General features: G+C 42.1%; 1 protein-coding gene across 1 annotated transcript in view; it reads right to left on the reverse strand.

The window, feature by feature from the left end:
* The window catches only part of LOC129102167 (ephrin-A5b-like), a 68,905-nt gene extending 41,443 nt beyond the window's left edge, over nt 1–27,462 (reverse strand). Inside the window, exon 1 of the mRNA XM_054612178.1 lies at nt 27,090–27,462. Within this exon, the coding sequence (XP_054468153.1) occupies nt 27,090–27,214 (125 nt within the window). The 5' untranslated portion in view covers nt 27,215–27,462. The remainder of the gene's footprint in view (nt 1–27,089) is intronic.
* Nucleotides 27,463–27,940: the final 478 nt, after the last annotated feature.

Below are 27,940 nucleotides of genomic sequence, written 5' to 3' on the forward strand. Positions count from 1 at the left end.
TGTAAAAATACCTTTCCACAAACATTCCTGTCACCCGTAAGTGAGAAACGATTATCTTCAACCCACTTTGATGGAGAAAGACGAAATCAGAATCAGTGAGAAATGCATTTGAAAAAAATGTGGCATGTTGTGGGTGATACGAGCGTCATCTGAGTAGCTCAAGTGCTTTCTTGAATAAAGGTCTAGAGAGACCTTCAGGTACCTTTGGGAAACCCCGACCCTGAACTGCATGATAAAAACACTGGCCCAGGACCAGCTGATAAGGACGTAAAGTTTAAAGTTATTAAAGGGCATAAAGTACACAACCAGGCTGAACTCGACTCCTCTGGCTCCCTGGCTGGCACACTGGGCAGTAGCGCCACCCGATCCCGGAGCCGCCGTAAATCAAGAGGCGTCCGAGACGCTGAGCTCGCGGGTGACACGAAGACGAGACCGCAACCAGACAGACAGGAATGCTGATGTGTGTCTCTGATAACGCACTCGTACAGAGGACACACACACACACACACATACATACATACATACATACACACCGATCTCCTCATTTCCCCAAGCGTTCCCACTCGGCTCACAATGGAGCCCCACAAACAGTCGAACAAGAGGAGATCACAGGACGACTGACATAGTTGTGTACACACTAATTAGGCACACTGGCACGGTCACAATGGGCTTTTTCATACCCTGCATGCACGAATCACACACTCTCTCACACACACACACACACACACACATACACACAGGATGGGTATCAGGGTTGGGATCTCTGCCATGTTTGCTATGATACCCTCTTTGATCTCGGGTGAGGAGTTCTCTGAAACGAGACAGCCGGGTTTTGGAGAAGGTGGCAGCGGTTGACAGTCGCGGTGTGAATGGAGGATGCTGTGATTTGTTCCGGCTCCGTATGAACAGGCGTTTTGTTTGCCAGATGACATTTAGACAATGGCTGCAGGACGGGAGGGAGGAGAGGGGGTGTGGTGAGTGTTGTCAGCGGCGACCGTATGAGCGACGTCCAAAGCTTTTGTGCCTGGCTAAAGAACTTAGGGTCAGAGGGTCAAGACCGGGTGACCTCTGCTGACATCAGTGGCACAAAATGGCATTTAAAGAGAGGAACGGATAAAGCCTTGATGATGGTTTTCCACCTAAAGCTTTGTGATTGACATTGCCATCAACAGGCCACATTTCCTTCTCACGGCTGCTCTGACTTCACTACTGTTTTTTTACTGTAGGAAAGTTTACTTTTCCTCTACTGTAAGTCACTGTTAGTCTGTATAGGAGCATGTCTCAAATGTGAATCAGTGTAATTTTGTTGGAAACATTATACAGAATAATGACCTGAACATTTTTGGTTTTCCTAAACCTAACCAAGGTGGTATGCATGTAACAAGAAGAAATTGATATATATTGCTGGACATTTGTAGAAAGAAATGACGAATAACTCTCTGTAGATGTCATACAAACCACTGTATGAGGATACGTTGCACCATGTCATCACAAAATGTTGAGTTGTTGTTGCCTTTTAATTTTTCAATGATCTAGTTTAAGGGAACAGTTCTATATTTAAAAAAAAAAGCTTTTTTGCTTTCTTGTAGAGAGTTAAATGAGAAGATTGAAAATACTCTTTTGTCTCCACAGTAAACACAAAGCTAAGAGTCACTTTGAGTACTACAAATAACCCTACATATAAACAAATGTTTCTTTACCTTTGAGAAAACCAGGCTAGATGTTTGTAGTCCTTGACTGGAGTTAAGCTAACGGCTGCTAGCTATTAGCCTCATATTTACCAAAGACACTCTGAAATATTATCAATCTTCTCACTTATGATCATGCAAAAAAAAAAAAAAAGGCAAAGACACGAACACGCATCACATCACATCTTCCATTCAGAGTCAAACCCTTGTGCTCAGAAGTCTGTGTCTGGCTTTGTGTGTTGAGTGACTTCAAACCGCCTGTTTGTCCTCTTATCTCTCAACCATAGGCTGATCACTGTGATAAACACACACAGGGTCATTACACACACACACACACACGTGCAAATATTCAAGTAACTCCAATCAGGCCAGTTTTGTTGTGTCACAGTTATTCACCACAGGTGATGACTCAGGTAGGACTGCCGCTGATATCAACAAACGCACTTTAAAGTCAAATCATCCAGCACACACACACAGACAAGGGCTGAGCAGTGTGGGTGAAGTGGTGGCAGACATGAGATTGGGTCTTGATTCGGTGCACATGGCGTGACCTTGGACTCTCCCCTGAGAGTGACTCAGTGTCTCAGCGGAAATGTTGACACAGAGATGAAGATCTGAGTGGATGCACTAGGCTCTCAAGGTGCTGCTCTATGCGTGTCTCTCCTTACTCTTCCTCTCCTTTGCCTTCTCCATGCCCTTCTCCATTGCACAGACGTTTTCGATGCACACAAAAGAAATGGCTGCTGGAATAAATCAGGCTAAAGGTCTAAAGAAATGGCAATATTAGGCTACAGTTTGGTCACCTAACCAGCTAAGTAATCGCCAAACTAACAGATAATGACAATAATCGTTAGTAGTAGGCGTACTACAGTTTGTTTTTTTACATTGTCCTTTCATACCGACACACTAGTGTGGTTCAGCCTTTTGTCCCACACATGTGCCCATGTAAAAAAGCAACTCTTTTCCAGTAGAAATGTGACTCCCTAAGGGGGAAACATTAAACCTAGTCCATCAAGGATACTTTGAAGCCATCACGGAGTCCTAAGCTCGGCCTTTATCCCCCCTTATTTAAACACCTCATCAAGCCAGCCTTACACCTCCCCCAGAAATAGACGCTTTCCATATATAGTAACTAAAATAAACATTTGTGTCTCTGTCTGCTTCAACGGCCGCCTTGACAGAGAGAAGATTTCTGGGCTATCAGCTGCTCCAGGGCAGCGGTTAAAGGGAATCACATGTTTGGCCTGACATGAGAAAGCTCTGTCAGATGAGGGGAAAGGTAGACATTGAGAAATAAGTGAGGGAAAAGAGGAGTGACTGGTTGCACTGGTTGCCCTCCAGCACGACTTCAACTCCCAGCTCCTTAAGCCTGTGACCAGCTAGGCGAGGTAAAGAGAACTAGATCTTTATGAGAGGTTTTTACTGAGTGTAAAATATTGGGTGTTGATAAGGCGCGGTGCGGTTGAGAGCCTGAGTAAAGAGCAGCAAAGAAAAGAGCCTCGGTTTTATTTTTGGGATTAGTTTTCCCATCAATTTCACTCAAGTCTGTAAAAGGTCCATTAAGGCGAGTCGAGTAGAACAGCGACAGAGGGCAACCTGACATCCATCACCTCGGCTGCTTCAGAGCCCGGCAACGCACGCCCCAAAGAAAGCCGATGAAAGAAGGTTGGTGAAGTTGTGTGTGTTGGTGTGAGCACAAGCAAAGCGCCTTTCTTTTGTGTACAATCCTATCAATGTCACAAAGGTCACGCTCCCTCAAGATAACCCGCGGGGATGGCCAAGGGCTCCGGCTGATTTTTTTTCACCCCTCTCTTTTTGTGATTAGGTGTCAGCAGAATTTCCTTGGTGTGCAGACGACGGCTTTCATGTCGGGGGTTTCTCATGGGCTAACGGCCTATCGAGCCGCCCATTCAAACACAATGCAAAGCGGCTGCTAAGCAAAGTACACAATGTCTGTTTGTCGTCTGGTCACACAAGCGTGAATCCATATTTATCTGAGCGCATCGACAGGCACTCCTGCACATTCTGATGTCGACTGGCAGTACTAAACTGCTATCTTCTTTTCTTTTTTTTTCACAAATTAAACTGTAGTATCTGAGTCAAAACTGCAAAAAGGTGTTTCTCACATACAGTAGTCACAAAACTTGAGAAAGCTGAATTAAAGAGCCTGAAAAAATCTCAGCTTGAATTGATTGGAGAGAAAACTGATAAAATCATGGTCTTATTGTCTTTGAGCTCAAGACCCTCTCATTGAAAACATACATATACATTTAGGGGAGAGGAATGTAGAAGAAAAAAATGTTGAGGAGCCACAGATGTGGCAGGACTGGCAGTGTGCTGCTTGGCAATGGGATTTGTTCCTCAGCCACCACTTGGACTGTGGTTTGGTCCGGTATGTACTTTCTTTTTTACATAAACTTGTCATTTAATGCATTGAACATGCTGAAAAGACCAGTGGCTCAAAAAACTGGGCTCAGCTTCCTCAATGCCTCCACTTGCACCACAGCTCAAAATCACAGGTCTTGTTTCAAGAGTTTTTCATAATCTTTTTACTTTAATTTGTTATTGAACACATGCTAACTAAATAAATAACTTACAAATTTAAGAGATTAATTTGTAATCAAACACCCTGCAAAATCCGTATTGAGGTCGGTGGATAATGCTTTTTAAAAGTACAAAAGCTGTTTGCTTTTTTGGGTGTTTTTTTTTAACAATTTGTAAACAATTATACTTTTTCATATTGGCAAAACCTTGATTAATTGGGTTAGAGTGCTATATAAGTACTTTGTGGGTATGAGTACTATATAAGTACTGGCACTAGCTGCAGGTTTAACAATAATGGTTGTATCTCTAAGCCTGTGCCCCTATTAAGGATATCCTTTGCCATCATGATTCATAATGGTCCAGCTGTTAAAGTGAGATCTAAAATAGAGCCATAGAAGACAAATTCTAAAATAATAAACATTTTGAAAATTAAATAAAATGTCAAATAAAGTGTGTGTTTGTAATCTCCAAATAAAAGTATTCTGTTCTGAAAGAAAATTACGAAAAATAAATAATTCGAAGGGTTGGTTTACTGATAGGTTCAAAGAACAAAATGCCATGTAAATTATTAGGTACATAGACCAATGGGTCAGCTAATGTCCAAGGTATTTTGATGTTTTTATTGTGGGAATGGAAGGTTTTGAAAGATAGATAGTAAAAAACATCAACGTTTTAGCACGAATACATTTTATTAAAACTCCTTTATGGGGAAAGGAGTTTTTTGCCCCACAACAGTACCTTACATTTTAACACCTATTATTTGTAGGTTAAAACTTATTTCACCACTTCAATTATTAATTAATTGTTAGCGCAGCAAGGCACTGCCACAGGAAAGAACACAGAGTCATCCGCCAAAAAGTTGAACCTGGCTTAACATAAGCTTCAGTGCTGTCCAAGGTTATCTGCTCTGAGTGTTGAACAATCAAATGTAATAATGCAGGTGCACATTTCTGGTAGAATACCTTGTACGGTATAGTCTGTACAGCATTGTCATTCTTTTCTTACTACTAATTTACTGGTAACTATTTTCTCTTTAATTGGATTTTCTTTTTTTCTTATTTCAATTTATTTTTTCTTATTGCTGTTGTGTTATCTTTCAGCTGACTGGATTTGTAAGTGTTTTAATATCTTTGGAGACAATGACAATGAAGCTCTCTTAAATCATAAGCTAGCCCTACTCTTTGTCTCATGAAAACTGTGAGAGTTGAGAAAAAATTACTGTTTCTTTCCAGAGTCATAAAATTGTGCCTTAAAAGAGTTGCTGTGAAATGTGTTAGTGTTTGATACACCTTCTAACTGTACTTTCTGGAGTGTTTTTACACCAGTGTGAGCCTTTATGGTTTTTTAATGCAGTGCCATTAGTGGGTCTGAACACAGCCTCTCCCATAGTACTCGTTGCACTCTGGATGAGGCCTAAAATGTAAATGTGGATGTGATTTACCATGGGAACTTCATAGCATTCTTCTTGTTTTGGAGGCCAGTGAAAAGAATCGGACTTGAGCCAGCTGAAGGGAACAGTGAGGTCTAACAGCCAAGGAGCGGCTGCAGTGAAGCTAAATTGAGAACGCCTTATAAATCTTGGCTTTTCAGCGAGCAACACGCAATCACACACGCACACACGCACACACACACACACACACACACACACACACACACACACACACACAACTACATGCTTGCACAGCAGCTCTGCAGCAACAACTGTTTACAGCTGATATGTTAATGTTTCAACCAAGTGCATTTTGGTGCCAGGGTGCCCGCACTGGCCTCCGAAAAAGAATCGGTTCTAATGAAGACGAGTTCACAAAACTCATTTACACATCGGGGACAGAGGAGAAACACTGAATGGTGTCCTGTAATTGAACACTAGCCTGCCAGATAGTCGCTGTGTGTGTGAGCATGTGTGAAATGTGTGTGCACGGCATGTGTGAAAGAGAGAGAAAGAGGGAGGTGGTGCTGGTGGTGGTAGACGGCGAGAGACAATGAGCACCAGAGAGAAAGCAACTGTAAAGTACAAACAGCCAGCCCGGCGCTGATGTGCACCTTGAAATGTCAGGGAAAATGGGGGGGAGGAAGGCGCACGGGTGAAGAGTGTTAAGAGCAGTGCACAGGTGAAAATGGACTGAGTGGGGTGAACAGATTTAACCAGCAGTGGAGGAGATCGCAGAGAGTGAGAGCAGCTCATCCCCAGGCTGGAGGAGTGTGGAGCATTGGGTGTCGGGGAGGTGAGAGGGGGAACGCAAGTCGGCTGATGTGAGGATAGAGGAAGCCAGGGGGGAGGGAAGAAAAGGGGATTTCCTGAACTGTGACGTCACAGGGTGGAGGCCTCGACTACAAAGCTGACCCCTGACTGCCCGGGCCTTCTTGATCCTTATCATGCCGGTGGTGCTACTACACTCTGTCTTCTCATACAGTTGGAGCTAAGCTGGTATTGACAGAGGCTTTATTATGGGGAATATGTTTTTTTAACCAAACCTGTTTAGAGATAACCCTCATGAATCAAAACTAGGCTTAAAAAAAATATAATCCTATTATTGCGCAAGTTATTTCATACAGAGTATAAATATGAGCAGCAGAGATAAAGAAAAAGATAAAAAATGGTGGTACGTTCCACGTCAACAAACTTGTGACCCCCCAAAAAATGATAAAAATCCAATACTATAACACAATAAAAGCAGCACACCCTCTTAGAATAATGTGTGAAAGCTTGTTATTAGAAGCATTCTGCCAGCATGAAAAAGGAAAAGTGGAAACCAACCAAACTCTTAAGAGAATAAACCTAAGAACAGGCTCAGGTACTTTTGGGGCTCATTAAGAAAGTTTAATGATTGTATACACCCGGCATTAACATATTTGTCTGTTTGTTACATTGCATCAGCAGGAGTGTGTGATAGAAACTTTAAGGCAGAGTCAATGGCCAAACACAAACATGTCAAACTCAGCCACCACTTGTTTATTTATTTCCTTCTCTGGGTTTTCCCTTCATGCGCCGGCTCAGTCAGCACACGCTAACTGTAGGCCAAGGCCAAACACCCGCAGGGAGCGACCCTGTCCTCCACACCGCTGTCTAACACATCATGCGGCTTCTTTCTGCCTCCCACTTAACCCTCAGCACACACACACACACACACACACACACACACACACACACACACACACACACACACACAAATATGCTTCCAACTGCCCAAAGACACTAAATATGCCGAAACCAAATAAACATGCCGAGCTGGTGAGGAAATGCGAATGAAATACTGAGACGTAGGACAAAAATTGTCCAAACGCCGAAGCCAGGCAGGCTGGAGCAACGCTGGCAAAGCACCAACACACACTCACACAAACTCACACTCACACACACACACACACACACACACACACACACACACACACACTCGGGTCTGCAGCAGAGCGAGGTGTCAGAGCCCGTTAGAGGCCTTTGGCTGGACACAGCTCCAGAACAAGCTGGACAAAAGCGTTGCCTGTCTCCCCTCATTAAATGATTTAAGATCCCGTGTTCCCCCCGACTCCTTTCATCGCCGTCCAAAGTGAACACACTCAAAAAGCCCAACAAGACTGCCAGGACCTGCTGACATGAATGGGGTGAAGAGGGGCAGGAAAGCCAAGTTTGTGGCGGAGGACCAGGGTCTAAAGCTGAACTACGCTAGCCATGCCTATTAGCCTGCACGCAGATGGAGCGGGGACACCTAGCTTGAATAAACCGGGGTACCATGGAGGCTTGGCCCCCGGGTGGGGAACAGCGGCCACTTAATCCATTAACAGTTCTTGGTCCACAGAAGAAGCAACGTTTTTCCCATGAAGGTTTTAGTTTAGCAGAAATGTGCCGTTTCCACATTCCTGGCTAACAAGGCGGCGCTATCTGGGGATGTGGGAGACGACGGAAAGACGGAGGAGCTGGATGGAACATCAGAGCTGCGTCCAAAATCAACCTCACGAGAGCGCCGGCTCGGTCGAGTCATGTCATAATTATGAGTGATTAAAGCGGGCTATCATATATCACGCAGTTACCAGAATTTGCTATGAACACTCCAATAGCGCCTGTGGTCTGGATTTGTCAGCAGTCGGGGGGATAAAGCAAAAGTTTAGCAGCTGCTGCAAAACAAAAATCTCACTCTTTGTAATCCATTTTGGTTTATTATTAAACCCGTAAAGTTTTGTTGTTCAAACAAGTGCGTAGATTTTCTAGAAATGGCTGCAGGACAGAATGTACCAGAGGATTGTGCAGCAATTGCAAAAAAATGTAAAGTAAATTTAAACCTTAAACCCTTGTTTTGGTGAAAAAAGTGAAATGAAAAATAAAAATCGAAAACATCAATATCTAAAAAAAAAAGACAGACGTACGTAGATCGCTGCACTAGAATAAAGGAAAATTATACTTGAATAAAAAATAAATTCAGCTGATTTGTACATGAAACCAGACTATTTCTTGTTTTAGCACATTATAGATTTCCAGGTCTTAACAACAAATTTGGGATCTCCGTTTGTGTAGGGTTGAATTTATCATAAAATCCGATATGCAAAAAGCATACCACACACAGCTTCACTTAACACCTGAAAGTAAGCAGGCTCCTTCGGGATATTATGTCAGCTTTGAGAACGCCTCCTCAGATCCACCACCAGTGCATGATCTGCACTTAATGTAAGGAACGACTTTCAGACGCTTTGAAATGTGTTTGAAGTCGGTCAACTCTTTGAGCGATACAACAAGCAGAGGAGAGCCGACCCAGTCTGATAGAATGAAAGAAATCAACATATCTGTTAAAAGAGAGAGCCTAATTGGAGAGTGAGTGTGGTCTGAAGTGGACAGTAGACCGAGAATGCAGAAAATGCACTATTTGGATTTGGAAGAGGGAAAAAAATAGATCCTCTGAGCAGCCAAAGTCCAATTAGTGCGGTATACGATGTGGCATCCAAACATTTGTTTACAAGAGGCTGTTTTTTTCCCCCCTCAGCCCTCTCTCTCCGGGATGGGAGACCCTGGTCGGATTCCACGACGGCTCCACAACAGAGTGGGTGTGGCTACACCGCACAAACCTCGGGGCCTTTTGACATTACACTGCGCAACCATGAGGTCAGAGGAAGGCTCTTTCTTCCCAGGCACAAAGGAGTGATTTTTCACTCGCCCCGTGAGAACGGCGGCAAATAATGAACTCTCGGGCCCCTGGTATCACGTTCGGTTTCACACGCGTCAACTCCATTCTCGAGCGGAACAAAAGGGCAGTAGGAGAAACATTCGCGGGGAGGGAACAGCGTGCCCAGGGCATGCCATGCTGGGTGAGTTTGAAGCATTTTAATGGCAGTGATACTCATGGGAATAGTAGGGAATTGTTTCTTTCAGACACACAGAGAGAAACATGCACACTTAAGGCTACCGGGCAGACATAAGGATATCTGGAAGGTGTTGTTGAACCTGCAACTTATGGCAGCAATACAGCAAAAACAAGATCAAAGTTGCACAAGCTAGAAGCATTTATCCGACGTGTCGCTAGAATCAAATATCTGGATCCAAACTGGATCTTGACACCCTGTCAGAAGGCCGTATATTGTAAGCAATTCTACCCTCGAACTAATTAATCTCTGCAGTTTTTTCAGATTTAAAAAAAAAAATAATACACTGATTTTTAATCAAACAGATTTCCGTCTCGGATCTTAAATGCACCCAAATGTTACCTTTAAAAAATGTGTTTTACCTGAGAGATAAACATAAAGACCAACATTTATTTTTGGAATGAGAAGAACAAAGCTGTGAAGTCTGAGAAGCTTTAATTGCCCTTCTAATATCAGATGGCAAAGCAGCAGGATTCAGCAGCTGGATGAAAAACATCTGGACACCAGGGTTAGCAGAGCTAAATCAAGAGGCAGCTCAGAGCACCGAGAGGGAACTGAATGTGCAGAAAGCGCTAACCATTTCTGGGTTTACCAGATAATTGTTTGTCATTGATAAAATATCTTAAGAATATATGAAAGATATGAGTCTTGATTGTGCTCTTGATGGCGCTCTCATACATTTTGGGATCTTCTGGTTATATGAAAATGTTATGGAACAAAAAATGTTTTAATTATTACAACTACATTTTTGTTTAACACAATAAGTGGGAGTCTGTTCTCCTATAACAAATTGAACAGATTATCACCTCCGATCTTAAACGCACCCAAATGTTATGTCTTTTGCTTCAATAAGGCCCCGTTCACAATGAACAACAGCATTTGTTGCAAGCGTGATTTCGAAAAAGGCTTCATGTAGTAAAAATCAGCAATAAATTCCTGTATTCTTTAAAAATGAAGGCAAAAAATAATGTGTTTTACCTGAGAGCTAAACATAAAGAACAAAAACTGCAGGGATGGTTAACTGGAAAGCAGCTGAACAAACATTTTGGCCACCTGGAATGCGTCGATTTAAAGCCGTTGTGGCATTTTTGGGGACTGGAAAAGATCCCCAAAAAATGTAAACCACGGGACAAACTGTTAGCCACGTTAGCGACGGGTTAGCCTATTGACTGCTGCTGTATATATGGAGCAAAGCAGAACCATCACGTTTATAGCTGCAAGATAGTAATATAGATGTTCGGTGTTACAAATGGTATAGTCCTGTGACATCAGCAGCTTAATTGATGGCACTGACCAATCAGATATTAGTGGTTGCCACCTGCCCTTGATGATGGTTTTAGAGTTAACAGGAAATATGCCTCAGTCGGTTTATGGAGTAACTCTACTCCCATACATCCTCCACTCTCGTTCACACTTTACCCTCTTTATGGAATCACTTCCTTTAGTGGTTTGGTTCCTTTTGTTTTTTTGTGCTGCTGCAAATCTTTCAAACTGCAAACCTGAGACATTCATTACAGACAAAGGAGAGTGCAGATTCTTTACCTACTCGGATGTGTGTAGCAGATGCTTCTAAGTAATGAAATATCCTCCTCGATTGCACCTTTAAATCGACGGAATTTATCGCGTTCCAGACACGGCTGGGACTAAATCCGGTGACTTTCTAGATCTAACACACTATAACCAGCACCAACACCGAGCCACCCCGCTCTGTGTCATCTGCTCTGCTAAACTTTAAAGCATTTGGGAACGGCCAGACGGATTAGGCTGCAGTTACTCTGACATGAAAAGCTGCTCTTAATTCAAAAGCTCTCCTGGCTGATTAATCACAAATTATGATCAAACAGCTGATTTACAGGATGAACATATGACACCCTTGCTCACAAGTGTGCGACTGCATCTGTGTGCGCCAGTGTTTGTGCAGGCATGCATGGCCTGTGAGTGTGTGTGTGTGTGTGTGTGTGTGTGTGTGTGTGTGTGTGTGTGTGTGTGTGTGTGTGTGTGTGTGTGTGTGTGTACACACTGTGAGTAAAAGTATGTGTGTGTGTGTGCGATCACACTGTCTCCCCGAAGTCTGCAGACTAATTTTCCACAGCAGATTAAATATGTGTCTGCACCCACAGAGCACACCGCCAAATTAAAATCACCAATGCCCTGACATACATCCATGCAGTGTGAAACTTTTTCGTGTATGGGATCACAACCAAAACCATTTTCTCAAAAGAAGTAGAATAAGAAACGGTCCCTACTCTCAAAACAGGTCCACATTAAGAGAAAGGCCGCATTGCCAGTGCTTGTGTGTTGCACACATGGAGGAGGTGACTTCAACTCAAACCTTGCAGAGAGTGAAGGAGTCAACTGACTTGGATTTTTTTGAGGGAGAAGAACAAAGCTGTGAAGTCTGAGAAACTTTAATCGCCCTTTCTAATATCTGATAGCGAAACAGCAGGATTCAGCAGCTGGATGAAAAACATCTGGACACCGGGGTTAGCAGAGCTAAATCAAGAGGCAGCTCAAGGCACCAAGAGGGCACTGAATGAGCAGAAAACACGGATCATATCTGGTTTCCTGGTTAATTGTTTGTCATTGATAAAATATCTTTAGATAATATGAAAGCTATGTGTCTTGATTGTGCTATAGCGTTTTCCTAAAATTTGGAATTTTCTGGAGCCATAAAAAAATTGGAATTATTAAAACTATATTTTTGTTTAACACAATAAGTGGGAGTCTGTGTTCCCATAACGAATTTGGGTTTTATACAAATTTTTGAATAAATATATAAATTTAAAGAGGTTGATTTTAATTGTCATGCTTTTAGATAATTGTTGTGGGACAAAAATTGTGTGAGCTTCCTTGAGAGGAAAGGGAGGAGAAAGCCAGAGACAGACATGAGAAGCACTTGAAGAGATAATGAGCAAGCAGGGGAGCACGAACAAGAGAAAGCTAACTCAGCTCCTTGTAACCTTCTCACATTTACACTGTGGCCGACTCTGCAACAGTATGCATGTGTGTGTGTGTGTGTGTGTCCTTGCCAAGATGAATAGGCATCATACAAATAGCGATTAATTCACATATTTGTTGGCATTTCAGTTTACATCCCCCAGAAAGCAGCATGCTGCTGCAGCACGATTTCAACATGCTGCATTAAGAGCTTTGCTCCCTTCAGGCAACAGGAATTCTGGGTTATTTCTACCCTGGTGTATGTGGCACAGTTTTGGTTATCTGTGCTCAACGGGCCAATGAAAGCAAAGCTGCTCCACGACTCATTGGCTGCCGCGGGCAGGGTTAATCCTGATTGGTGACTTTCTGAGGGGACACACCCCCTGGTTTTCCTTCTTTTTTTGGAGGGTATGGGGTTTTGGGGGTTTGGAACAAATTTGCATATTTATCCATTTTTTGCTGTTGTGTGGAGAATTTCTAACCTAATTTTTGAACATTTTTGTCTCCAAATGACAAATATCACAAAATGTAAATAAAAAGACCTTTCAGCTGGTGATTCAGCCGCCACATTTGCTCCTAAAAACTCTTAATTTAAGACGGGACTAATTATTCCAACTGTTTTAATCATATCAATACAAACTTTATAGTCAGGCAGAGTCTTTGCCGAACTTTGAAACAATCAGAAAATTATGGGATAGCTTATTGGAGAAGTCAAGACGTGTGTCAAGCGGTGGTGCTGCACCATAGCGCCACATACCCCACTACACTGCTGGGTTGCTGGGCAAAATTTACAACGGGCCTGCCTCCATACAGGAGTGGCTTGGTGGATGGTAAATGTGTGTGACGTCTTAGCCGGCGTGTTTCTCTAACCCCCCTGTGTATCGCGTGTCTAGACCTCACCAGCACTACTTCTGAAAGAACCATGTGACCCAGATGAACAGTCAGACTCCAACGTCCACACTTAAGGCCCATTTTTTCCTTCATGTTCTTTTTCGATCAATTCCCCCCCTTCATTCGTTCTTATAATCAAACAGGCCCAAATAAGTGAAGCTGACGTGGAACCCAGAGCCAACAACACATGGCGGCATCTGAGCGAGAATCAATCCTGACTAAGACTTCATTTTCTTAACTACGGCTACAACTATGCAACATTTTAATACGATTAGAAATTTTAAAAAATAATAAATAAATAGATAACGACAAATTTAAAATGTATAGATTTACCGTGATTTTTATACTTTGAAATCTTTAATTTTCTTAGTGTTAAAATGCTGTTGAATTTATGAAATCTGTACATTTTAACACAATATTAATAAAAATATAGGTTGAAGTCAGTGTAACTGTAATTTCATATTACCGATTGGAAAAGTTACAATATTACAAATTCAAGCAAATGCATAAGCATATTTTAAGCTTATCACAATGTAAAAATAGAGCCTGTGATTTTGTTTAATTTTGATTCCAAAGAAAAGTAGTATCAAAATGATATTGTTTATGCTAAAATAAGAAAGGAGAAACATATATTTTTTTAATTTGCATATTAACATTTTTAAGTCACTCAGAAATCAAATAGAATTTTTAGAAATTGTGTATAAGCTAATACCAATATGAGTAATATAGAATATCTATGTAGATGCAGACAAAGATAATCTGTTAAAACTGCTTTAAAAAACAGCATACTTTTGGAGGTTTTCTTAACATTAATGATATTTATCTATAAATTTAAACAAATTCTTCTTGCATTTAATTACGTTCTCCCTGTAGTGTACATATTATGACAGCTGCCATAAAATTACACTACGTAACACAAATTCCAAAGTTGGCGTAAAAAAGGGGGAAAAAAAGTCCATTAATGAAAAGAAAAAACAATTAGTGAACTTTTGGTGACCACGCTTTTGCTACTTGCAAAAGTCCACTAAAACTTAATAGTCACCTCCATTCAGAGACAGAAATATGAGCAGTGAGCCATAAAGACTTCTGATGGAAACCTAAGCAGCCGGCACACTCAGGAAACAAATAAAACATCTTTATGAGCAGGATTTTATGATCTTAATAGGCACAGTCCCGGTCCAGTGGCCTCTAAGTGCTCTGCTGGACAGGTCTGTGTTTCAGAGCCGACTTCAGACACCATCGGCTACTGTCTGCACCGCCACACAAAAAACTCTGCACAACTCACTGTTTTCATTACGGTGGCTGCCGGATAATTAAAAGAACACTTTCACTGCCCGTGAAATTACAATAAATTCCCATTAGCTTGGTCTAATGTACATTCTGCATATTAAGACAGCGAATATAAAACTAATGGATACACAACAAACACTGTATGTAGGAGTCATATGGTCTGGGTAATAGGAAACCAGATTTTTAAGCACTTATGTTTGGAGGTCTGGTGATTACTGTGCAAATAACTCCTAATTTTCCAATGCAAGTAATTCCAAATGCACAATTTCACAAAAAATACGGGGGCAAAACTGCTAATGAGGCGCAATTATTTCACCTTCCAGCACAATTTCCTGTGTTTGTAGCTATTTTTCTAGGTTGAAAAGTAGTTTTCTTGATTTTATTTTTTTTTTTATTTCAAGAAATGTACTAGCTTAAACTGAAGATAAGTGCTTTCATATTATCACCAGATTTGTATACTTGTTTTTGGAATTTTTAGGTTTAAAGGCTGGTCTGAAGTGTTTTTTGATTATTATTTTTTTTTTTAACAACTTATTTCTGAAAAGTGCGCTAAATCTTAAATATTTACATTAAGAACTAACTAGTTTTTTTTAATTATCATTTTCATTTAACTCTTAACTTATCTTCTCAGTCTTGGGCAAAATCATTCACATATGTATATTTGTTGCAGTGAATAAATATCATCTTTAGAAAAAAATGATATTTATAAATGCAGACAAATTCTGTGCTCTTAAGAAGACTAACTTTCTGATATTAAATCAGAGTGAAACTTTGTGCGAGGATCGAGGGGTGAAACCCGTCTCTACTCCTGTTTTTTATTTGATCCCTCAGAGTTCGTCAGTCTCTTTGAACCAGGACGGGACAGGTGACCTTGTTCCTTTTGTTAAACACACAATACGGGCTTGTCGGGCCATTAGTTCTCTTTGTAGGTGCTCGTCTAGGTGTGATATCCACCCTGTCATTGCTGATAGCGCAAAGCCGTCCTCAGAATCCACTACAGGGACAAAGAAAAGCCTTCTGAGGGCAAAAAACACCCCATAGGTGATTTACAACATTCCTTTCCAGTCATAGTAAAATGTCATTATCTCAATTATATGGCAGAATCAACTTTAATCCTACACATAGGAAGGAAAAGCCATCAGAGAAGCGCTAAGAACCGACGAGCCTCTTGCCCGATTCATGAGAACGTAGTACTCCACTCAAGTGGAGACATCTGATTGGTGGGAAGAGGAGAGCTGCGATTGGCTGAGGCGGAGGCACATTCTGTGTCAGTGCTGGGACCTGTTACGCCAGATGCCCTCCTCTCGTCCCCTGCAATGTTTGCAGCCCCACGCACGCGATCCCTCGCTCCGCTTGGCTGCACCCTCTCATCGCATTACTTCTGCTATTCTAACTCCTCCATCAATTATGCACTAGAATAACTCTGGGCCCTGATGGAGCCAAGACATAAAAGGGGATCATCAGTGCTAGCGCTCACAGCGTCTGCCCAGCACGCTGCTGCCGCGGCGACCGCTGATATGAGCGGGCCAAGGTGCCAGCTCGTACAGGGCAGCAGGGACGGCACACATCAACGGGTTTGTGCACAAACAAACTAATCACAGCTTCATCATTGTGTTAGTAGGTCAATCAGTAGCAGACGTCACTGCAAAATGGCCGACTTAGCAAAGTCATGAAACCTCATTTCAGGATAATCAGATTCTTGCTGAAGACAAATAATCATGTCACGCAAAATGTGCATTGCATTATTTAACTTGTTTCAAGGCAATTGTTTTTGGATTGATTTGCTAAAAAGAAACAAGTCTGAGAAGTGTGTCACTCATATCTCAAATATTTGTTGAGAGAAAACTAGATGGACTTAGTTTTTCCAAAGACAAGACGAAAACAACACAGCAGTTTGTTTTATTAACTACTGAGCTGAATTAAAACATCTAGTTTTAATAACCCATCTTGAATTTTGTTTGACATCCCGTCTTTTGGTCAGTTTTTGTAGAAAACAGAATATTTAGTTGGTTTGTAGAAGTGCAATTTTTTCCCCTTTTGTTTTTGCAGTTGTGTTCATGGCTTTTTCCCTAAATTCAGCCTTTATCAGTCTACCTGCACAAATAATTCAAAATGATTAAAATAGGGCCACAAAATTTGGGTGATCCTTGCGATCTTCAGCAATGCAAAATTATATTATTTCCTGCAAAAAACCCACATTTTTTCTTCTCACAGGTTAAAGCTATCAGCTCATGAGCAAAGGCTTGAACTTGTTTCCAAAAGAAACCAATACAATTTTTTTTAAACATTTTCTCAAATTAATGTCTGTATTTTGAAAATCTCTTGAGGCAAATCAGAAAATAACTCAGCGGGTCGATGCACTAAAATCAAAAAAAATAAAAAAAAAAAAAAAAAAAAATATCAAGAAAGACAAAGATATCAGAAAACACATTTTAGCTCGTCATTCGAATTTTTTCCCATTTTAGGAAAATCTGACTTTAAGAACTTGTTAGCAGACGTAAAACACTTCCTAAGGAATTCCTTTGTGTCTGTAAAAGAAGGAGATTCATTTGCAGGAGTAGGAGTGTGGGATCAGAAAAGATCAGAAAACGCTCAAGTGACGTCCCAGGATTCGTAACCTACTTTTATTCCCTGAAACAAAATGGAGTCGAATTTGGAAAATGGCTGCCCGTGTGCTCCCCGCTCCGCCACACACCACATTGAAAAGGCGAAGAGGAGGAGAAGTCAGCCACGTCTGTGGAAAGTGTTCACATCCTGGCAGTCTGAGATTTCAATTAATGATCCTGCAACTCAAGTTGTGCGTTGATAAAATACCCCAAAACTATTTAATCGCAGCCATTCATCACCAAAGGAACGCAGGCCAGGAAAAGACTTGTGAAAAAAGGAGAAAAAAAAAGCAAAAGCCGACATGTCGACCCCTCCATTAAAGTCCTGACCTGGATTTATCCTGGTTGCGTGTGAAGGTTTGTCAGGGATCTATCGTGAGATCACAAACAGCTTTTTTAATATTTCATGTGTCGCAAAGCACCAAGCGTGCTCAAAATCCAACAGGAGGAAACACTTTGAGTCTCGGCGGACCATGGAGCCACACGAAAGGTCTCGCAAAGTCACACCAAGTTCATGCAACAACAACTGTCCTTCACACGCAGACGCATAACAATTGTCCTCTCAATATCTTACACTGCAGGAGGTTGAAAACAGCGGAACAGGCTACTCCTCTGTTGTGGTTCAGCTCCAGACCATGATCAGATAAACCCTCATACCCCAAATGAATGATTACATGAGACATTTAAACTGGAGGGACAAAAAGCAATTAGACAGCTCCCACCAAAGCATATTTTGCTTCATAAGGAGATGTTTAAGTTCGTCTGTGTGGCTGAAAGAATAACTGTCGTACGTGCTGACTCCATGAATCGCGCATGATTCACAAAACCTTGACTGGAAAAGCAATGCTCTCACACATCGGCTTTGTCTAAATTTCTTCCAAGATACACAAAAAGCAAAGAGTCAGCAGCCGTTTAAAATCAAGGAAACATCGCCCTGACGAGGAGGTTCACATACTTTTAGTTTTCAGGCCTCCCTCCAAAGCCGCATTGACCCACATATACTTCCCGAAACATTAACTTGGAGGTTTGGCCCTCGCTGTCGAAATGATCACACTTGAGCTGATTGACATTTCAGCTGTAATTATATTGGATTTCAGTCGACCGACGTGCCAATTCTTCATTAACTCCATTTGTCTTAAAGCAGAGGAGACATCGCAGCTAACAAGTCAGAACCACAGACGTACGAGAGCCTTACGTTTAAAATGAAGCTTGACAATCGCTACAAGAGAGTCATTCACTTCTAAATAATCCAAACATTCTAGAGAAAACACTGCTGATTTCCCTCAGTCCTGCTGAATCCATTCACTCTTCATATTAACTTTACTTTCAAGCATGGAGTCGAAATGCACCTTTAACTTCTACGCTGCTATAATCGTATCTAAATCTGCTTCATTTTAAGTCATGCTGTCTCTGTTTTGTGTCCTCTGCTGTTTCTTTCTGCGGGGCTGCAGACCTGATTGAGTGTAATCAGCAGCGTTGGACACACCTGGGCCCGGCGTGCCCCGTGCATGAAGCCTGAGCAGCAGCAGTCCACAGCTGGCACACCTCCGCTCGCACACAAATGTCTGTGTCGGCGCTTTTGGTTTCTTTTACTTGTTTATAGCAACACAACGTCCATGCAGCACATTTTCACACATCCACGACCTTCACTACTGACTTATTTTGACTTACTGTCTTTTTATTAAATTACTTTATTTGTTAAGTATGACCGCTTTTGTCACAGTTTTAGAGCTGGAACCAATGAGTGTATTAGTTCAACCAGTTTCCAATACAAATTGGATTTACTAGTAAGAAAAAAACTAAATATGGCCAAAGGTTGAATTACAATCAGAGTAAGCAGTACACAAAGATTTCGTGGTGAAATAATATCTTTTACTGTGCAAACATTCAAGCGAGTAGGACAGCCTTCCTTGGACTTATTTTTTGCTGTTGAGGAGACTTTAATGGAACTCTAGCATGGCCAAGCACCCACCCTGCAGCCTTTGATACTGTGTGATGCCCTACAAACAGCAGCAGCCTTGCCCTGTCTGGTAGCAGCTTAGTGGCTCTTTAGGACCTTTTTTTCCGAGGCACTTTTTAGAAGCTTTACTGCAGTCATTAGGAGCTAAGGCTGATTAATGTGAATGGTCAGGCAGGGCCTGGCTTTCTGAGGGGAGAACAGAGAGGGGTGAAGGGTCCCACAGGAAGTGTTTTGTGTCTCCACACAAAGGGAGGGCTGACCTCTTAAGCCCCTTAGAGCCTCTTTGCTAATACCTCACCGGTGCCTACAAAGACACAGGGGATGCCATTTCACCACTCACATTTAAACAGCGTACACAGAAAAGAAAGCCCCACCAAGATTAAAACGGCAGAAAAGTGAAGCTCTGTGCAGCGGAGTGAGACTGTGGGATTAGGCCTTAAGAGTTCCCCCCTCTCATCCATTGACTGTCGCGCATATCAAACACAGGATGCCAAACTCACAAAGTATCTGATGTGGACACAATGAGTCTCATCGCGGAGCTTTTGTCGTAAAAGTTACAAAAATGTTTTAAATACTTAAGGAGAATCTAAATATTATTTCAACCTGTTTCCACCTGCTTTCCATTTTCAGTGAATTTTCTAGCTTTAGAGACATTTTCCCTTTTTTCAAGATAATGCCTCGAAAATCTTGAAACAGGTTTGTAATTGTATGGAAAACCGGTTTAGATAATCAAATTGCTGACAGTTTTTCTTTTAAGATCAAATAATATTAAGATGCTGGCAATCATTTCTAGAAAAAGTTGATTTGTGTTGAAAACTGGTTCAAGTGATCATACTGGAAGATTTCTTCTCAATACTTTATGCTTATTTTCATTTTCTAGACCAAGAGGATTCTCTGTTCCAGAAAATAATTGAAACAAGAGATTTTATGCTGCATCGACAGATTTATTCAGTTATGCGTAGAATTTGAAGTGATTCAAGGGATTTCCCCTGATTCTGGTGCAGCAATTTACCTCATTCTCTCTCCTTTCAAGACACTTAAAATTAATTCTAGAAAAGTCAATGTAAAAAATGGACTTCTTTTGGAAAGACGGAATCTTGCTAGATTTGTTTCAAATATTTTAAGAAAAACCTTAAATTGGAATGTGATTTTCTTGATTCTAGTGCTGTTATATGCCGTAGTTCTTCTTTCAAGAAACGGACAGTTATAAAAAAAATCTTAAAAGCAAACTGATTTGTATTGGAAACATGTTTAAGTTATCATGCTGCCTTTTTTTAGATTGCAGTTCTATTTTTTATTCAGTCTTCTTTCAAGATAGAGAGAGCCCCAGTTCTAGCACATTTTTGAAGCAAAATTATTTTTATCAGAACCTTCGGGAAAAAATACTGCATGGTAAAAGTTCAGTGATTTACTTTATTCTGTCTTCAACATACTGACACTAAATTGACTTAGTGTCAGGTTGACTTCCATTGGAATTTGGGTGAAGAAATCATGCTGCACTGGTGGATTTATTGCTCATAATGGAAAACAAGACTTTGGAAACTCATACAGTGACAATAAAATATTTTTTAAGATAAAGATTTTTAAAATTCTTGTCATGAAAGCCAAAAGAAAAATGCACCATCTTGCAACACAGTGACACAGTGATGGTAACCACAGTGCATTTACTGTGCCGGAACCTGAGCGAACCATTGCCGTAAACCAATAAAGCGGCCGCACTTATTAGTTACCTCCCGTCACTACTTCCTGTCAATCACGCCCCGGCAGCCTGAGGGCCCTCGCCTTGTTAGTGGGAGCGTAAAAGGGAGGGCTGTGGCAGCTCCTCTCTGCAGGCAGGGTCGTAGAGAGCACGGAGAATGACGGGCGTCTCCACAGGACCTCTGCTCCCCCTCTGCAGAGAGCTGAGTGTTTGGAGCTCGGTCTTATTAGGAACATTCTGTAAGGTACGACTGATTAAAGTCCACGAGTGTCTAGCAAACTTACATGATATGAGGGAGATTTCCTTGAGACTGAGATGTGGCGCTCTTTTCATTTCGGGCGCTGAAAAACTGAAGTGCTGCGAGGAGGCTTAATGCTCCGGCACTTTGTAATAAAATGGAAGATAAACCTCAGAAAAGACGCCTCTCATCCTCAGTTTATTGATAGTTTTTTCTGCAAGAAATTATATTCAGTCAGCTCTCTTTGATGCCTTTTTTCGAGATTGACACTTCCTCAGGGTAGGAAACATTCTGACCCCACCCCGGGACTCCGCGGCCCTGGACACTGTCCCTCTGTCGTAGCCTCTGGCCTCTTATGAGGAAGTTTCTCTCACCCCCGCGACTTTATTGTCCCCCCTGATCTAATCCCCCTGGCCCGCCTCAGATAACATATGCACACTCTCCACAACCACCTCTCCCGTCCCCTCCTTCTCCCAGTGTGTCTCCCTTGCACAGCTAAAAGCCAGCTACGGGCCGCTGAGTACGAAACGGAACAATGGCGGCCTTTCAAGGCGATCGGTGCCAACGCTGGGAGAGGGCTGCGGTCCTGAGACCCCAGTCAATATTTGGACGTGGTTCGCCTTTTTTTGTGTCCGTTTTTAATCCAAGCGGAACCGAGCGGCAGGGAGCCCGGGAAAAGGCTGAGAGGGGAAAGCGAGGGTAAACACTGGGAACAATGCGAACGGGGCAACTCACAATGCCACTGGGAAGCTATCACAACATCGGCTCGCCACCGAGGGAAAAATGAAGTATTGTTTCTTTAAGTGGAGATTAAAAAGAGAGCGGAGTAAGGGAAAGCAAATGTGTGCTGTGAGAAGAAATGTGGGCAAGTGTCAAGTCAAGGAGCTTGCTCCCATTTTCTGAGGTAGAACCTTTAACCCAAAGCAATCAAGTATGTCTAGAAACTGAGTAGAAAAGACACTTAAGAACATCACAGAGGCCTCTAAAGTCAATAGCCACACTTATATCACACATGCAAAGGGCCCTCTGAAACAAACATTTGATTGTCTTATGGAGAAATATGTTGCATCTGCTAGGGGAAGCTTTGGATGGGCATTATCAAGGATTAAAGGAAACCCCTGGGGTGACAGTGCTCTTGCTGAATGCTGGAATCCCTCTCTCCCCAGCTGTCAGGTCCTTAGTCCCACCCAATGAGGTTCTTTGATGACGAGGGGTATCAGTTTCCATGGCGTCGGAGACACAAACAGCTTGGGAGATTAGGGACGGAACTCGGTCCTGATTCTCTGTTGATCCCACCTATCAGCAGCAAATAAACACCTTGGGCCTCGGCAACGCCTGCGTGTGGACCATATGGACCCGGGTGGGTTTTAATGAAGCAGCTAAATAGCTGGTGAGCAGGGAATTCACTAATAGCTCCTTGTCAGAGCAGCAGTAAATACCCCGCTCATACACTTTATGCCATCATTTGGTTGCCGCCACAGACGGCGAAGCTGACAAGGAACATCTGTGACTCATTTTTCTGACATGAGCTTTTCCACCACGAAACGCAACAGTTTTTTTTTTATTATTATTTTACGGGTTTTGATTTCTTGTCCTTATTGGGGGGTTTCTGTCTTGTTGCCACTTTCTTATACAGCTTACTTTATACTGGCTTTGTAAGCTGTAACTGACTTTTTTAATGGTAAATAGCCCTTTATTGATCACACAAAAAGGACAAATGATTAGCTTGCTTTAATCTTATCTGAATACATATATAAAAAGGTTTATTCATTGTAAATGATGGCTTTATTAATGTTAATATACCATATGTTAATATGTCAAAGGTCCTTGTAAGCCATTAATAAGGATTATGTCCATATTAAATCCATGTATTGGATTGTATTGGATATAACATTTACAACTTCTAATAGGCATATTTTACAAAGGGTTAATAACTAATATTTAATTAATATGTTTTTCATGCTACATAGATCAGACATTAGCAACTAGCTACCGACACCACAGCCTCTGATCTATCACTAAATTATATATTAACCATTTGTTAGAACTTAACTCTATCCTACTGGCTGCACGGTGGTGTAGTGGTTAGCACTGTCGCCTCACAGCAAGAGGGGTCTAGGTTCAATTCCCGGACGAGACAGGCCTTCAGTGTGGAGTTTGCATGTTCTCCCCGTGTCAGCGTGGGTTCTCTCCGGGTTCTCCGGCTTCCTCCCACAGTCCAAAGACATGCAGCTTAGGTTCATTGAAGACTCTAAATTGCCCGTAGGTGTGGATGTGAGCGTGAATGGTTGTCTGTCTCTATATGTCAGCCCTGCGACAGACTGGCGACCTGTCCAGGGTGAACCCTGCCTTCGCCCATTGACAGCTGGGATAGGCTCCAGCCCCCCCGCGACCCTTAACTGGATAAAGCGGTTACGGAAGATGTATGTATGATGTAACTCTATCCCTGTCAATATTACAGGGCTACGACATAACAGCAGCCACACATTATTCTTCATTATCACAATAAAACCAAACATTATCTATACAGCTGAATTTGTGTTTGGCTACGTACACAATTATCCTGCTAATTTCCTTCATTTCCTTCATAAAATGAAGGATTTTATTTCCTTCATAAAATCTGCAGTTGGAAATCACAATAAGTTGTTAAGAAATTGGATTGTTCTACATGTTGCACAATGCAGTCCTTTCTCAGAAGGAAGGAGGTGGAAAAAAAAGTTGTTCCGACAAATGGCTTCTTACAGATCTATAAAAATGTATAAATGTTTTGCTATTCGTAACAACTTGTAAGTGGAACCACGTACTGAGCTTTTGGCGTATAAAGTTTGTAGATACTGCTACGGCCGCTACGCATTTCTCTTCAGTGTGCACAACAGTCTTCTTTAGGAATATATCGGGATTAGGTGCATGCCCAGACTTTCCAAACCTGCATAGCAACTATGTGCACACTTCTACTAATGGACTGACTCTGAGTAGAGCGAACAATGCAAAAGCTTTCACTGCACCCTCTACACTGAGGGAATTACATCTGACGGATAAATACTTTTTAAACACAATTATCCAAAGCTCTTTCAGTCAATAAATCAATCAATCAATCAATCAATCAATCAATCAATCAATCAATCAATCAATCAATCAATCAATCAATCAATCAATCAATCGTGTCACAGCAGTTTCTTTCTAACGAGGCTGGAGTTTTATTTAATTTCATTAAGTAGCTAATACTAGCACAGCTACTCGCTGTCAGTGTGCAAGCTTTTCAAACTCCAGGCAAAGCTGAACCATCCTCGGGGCTGTAAATCTCCCTCCTCCTCCTCCTCCTCCTCCTCCTCCTCCTCCTCCTCCTCCTCCTCTCAGAGTCCTGCTCGTCTGAGCCTAATCAGCAGCAAGAATCAACGCAAGAAGATGTTTCCCCTGAGATGAAAGCACAGCAAACATAAACGCATGTTTATCTAAATTACCCCCCAAAAAAGGTTCCTTTCAGCCCCTTTCAAACAATAGAAAAACATGAAAATGTCATCGCATTTCCATTTTTCACGACTCACTTCCCATTTCAATTCCAGAGCTCCTGTAGGGGATTTCATGAATGGCTGAGTATGGACTGCTGCTCCGGATGCCATTTCTCCCCACTTTGGTCAAATATGCAGCAGAGAAGGCAGGAGAGGGGGTAAGAAAGCTCATCTGGAAGTTGTGACTGTACCGCAGCAGGTTCCCAGGGCTCCAATACTGAGTATGGTTACATTAAACAGCGGGGATCCGGGGCCCTCAAGCTCGTACGGAATACTGTAAGGTTCTGCTGCAGGTCAGGAGGGGGTGGGGGGCCCTCTCTTACATTATACAGCCCGGGTCAGGTTTAGATTAAAGTCATGAATGAGAAAAGGAGACAGTCATTTAGAGTTACTCATTTATTTAGCCCCCATTCTGCAGAGACAAAGCCCAGGCGGGGTGCCGTGCCGGGGCCCGTCACCGGGCCCCATGGCCGGCGGTACTGCCCCGGTTTTGACCCTGACAACGGTCCCCTCTGTGCTGCTTAACCCGCAACTCGCCTGCTTACTACCAAGTGTGTGACCTCAGCATGTGTGGATCTCTCACAAGACCGAGTGCCACGCTGGGCCCTGGCCGCTGCTGAAATGCCCCTGTGTACCCCCTTATTGTTTGCCCCAGCGTGGGCCGGGAGGGGGAGGAAGAGATTGAGGATTGGGGACGGGGGGGGGACGGGGGGGACACTTGGATGGGGGAGCATGGCAACCAAGAAACCAGACTTGGGAACTGGGAACTGTTTGAAGGCCAAGAGAGAGAGATAGAGAGAGAAAAAGAAGAACCTGCAGCCTCTGTGAGTGGGACAGAGAGCTGTTATCAGACTCTGATATCTGTCTGTTAGCGGAGCAGGAACTCCATCCAGCATTTGCATATGCATCATAAACATCCAGTCAGTTCAACTCCTCTGCAGCCCAACAGACCAGTTTCTTGTCCCCAAGCAAATTGTCTAATTTGTATTTTCTTTTTTTTTTTTTTTGACTCATGCCGATACCGCAGCCAAGAGCGAAAGTCTTCCAACTGAAACAAAGTGACACACACTCATTATATCACTATGTGCTCAGGTGCCAACAGTGAGGCACTGAGTCACCCAGGGAGGTGCCCTGGCACACAGAGAAATGTCACTTTAGTATTTCACCTGAAGGATCTGGACTCATATGAACAAACTTTTTGGGAGGGGGAAACGTTGGGGAAAAGCAAAGTTTTTAAGTCACCCAAAACAACGAAATACACTTTAGGAGCTATTTCTGAGCAAAGCAGCGCTTCACTGTAATACTACAATAAAACACATCAACTCTTAACTTGACAGAGAAAAAAAAATCTCCAAAGTCTCACAGGACAAATCTCCATTCGGCACAAGAACAACTCTGTCAATTCTAATCCCTGTCAGCAGACTGGAAGAGACTCATCATTATTAGACTCCTCATATGTTTCATTTCCGACCTGAACATGAAGCAAACACTGAACATAAATGCGTAACAGTGCGTAATGGTGCGTAATAGCACCATACCTCTGTTAGGTATAATCCATGCTGCTCTGTGATTACAAAACTGACTCCGATATGGGGGATTATTAAACTGTAATCATCACAATAACGACCAGTGAAGACGATATGTAAATGTACACACACATGTGATCGACCTTGGTAATGCAAAGCAGATTGTATACCATGATATGCTCCTATTCATAGTAGTTTGTAGCACTTACTATATTCGTATTAGTCTGTTGCAATTATTGTTTTCGTAGTAATCTGCCTCTGCACTATACTTTTGCTCTGGTTTATGCTTTAAGATGCTTGTTTAAGAAAGGAGATGCACTTATGACTTCTGGTGACTAGTAGTTCTCTTGAATACCTATGTTGAACACACTTCCTGTGAGTCGCTTTGGATAAAAGCGTCTGCTACATGACTGTAATGTAATGTAATGTAATGTAATGTAAACCTTTTTACTTGAATAAAACCTTTGAATACAACTATTGACTTACTCCATTAAAACATTTCTTTTGAAATATATGTCAACTTAGTTTTTATATCCATTAAAGGTTAATGCATTTTAACTTTTAAAACTATATTTTGCAACTTATGTTTTGCTTTTTATAAAGGAGATAAATGATTGTAGTTCTTTGAACATTTTAACATTTTAACTAAATGACTGTAATGTAATGTAATGTAATGTAATATGCATTGTTACACATTGATGTAATAACAGGTTGTTGGGTTTTTTTTAATTGTAAAGATAAAAAGCGTTTTGTTCAATTGTCTCAAAAGGGGGTTCTTGTTAGAGCAGCTTCAGCCGGGCATCGTGCCTGTGTGCCTGTGTCCCTGTGGAAGAGCGGTAGGGGTTTTACACTTACTTGGGGTTGGTCCGGTTCCAGAAGACGGCGTATCGGTCGGACACCACCTTGGAAGCCGGGTCCTGTCCGTACACACACATCACCACGATGCTGGCGAGGAAGAGGATCATCTCCACCTGCGGCATGCTGGAGCTCCGATGAAGCCAAGTTGATTATTAAAGTCCTGTGGGTCAGGTTTTCAGGGTTCTGTGTCTTTACAGATGTTTGGATCTCAATGAAATGTCTCTCTCTCCTTTTTTCAAAACAGCAATTTCCTCTGCGTTTTGACAGTCAGATCAATGACTTTGCAGCAAAAACGCTTCCCCAGAAAAACCAGTTCTACTTCTCAAAGCAGTGAGAAATCCTCTCTGTGTTTCTGCCCGAACAACCTCCAGAAAACAGAAAACAGTTTCTCCAACTCTCCAATTTCCCGAAGAGGAGGTATATATATATATATATATATATATATATATATATATATATAAAAAAAACCAGAGAGTGAATGTTCCACAACACAACAGATGAACAGAGCAAAAAAATAAAAAATGAAAAATAAAGCAGTCCTTGTTGCGGCTCAACCGAGCAGAAGAAGCCGGTGAAGAAGAGGAGGACTGGAAACCAGCAGCTTCTGCTTCCAAACAACAAATGCACACAGTCATATATACATATATATATGTATATATATATATGTATAAAAACTCTCTAATCGTGCACGGTTCTCCGGGTTAAACGTCCCCTGACGAGCACTAGGAGCGGTGTTAACGTGGAGGAGGAGAACCAGGTCTGCAGCTCCAGACTGCTGCAGCCATGCTCTCCTGGACCAACCCCCTCCATCATCATCATCATCATCATCCTCCACCCCTCTCTCTCTC

This window comes from Anoplopoma fimbria, chromosome 14, assembly GCF_027596085.1.
Source record: "Anoplopoma fimbria isolate UVic2021 breed Golden Eagle Sablefish chromosome 14, Afim_UVic_2022, whole genome shotgun sequence".
NCBI lineage: Eukaryota > Metazoa > Chordata > Actinopteri > Perciformes > Anoplopomatidae > Anoplopoma > Anoplopoma fimbria.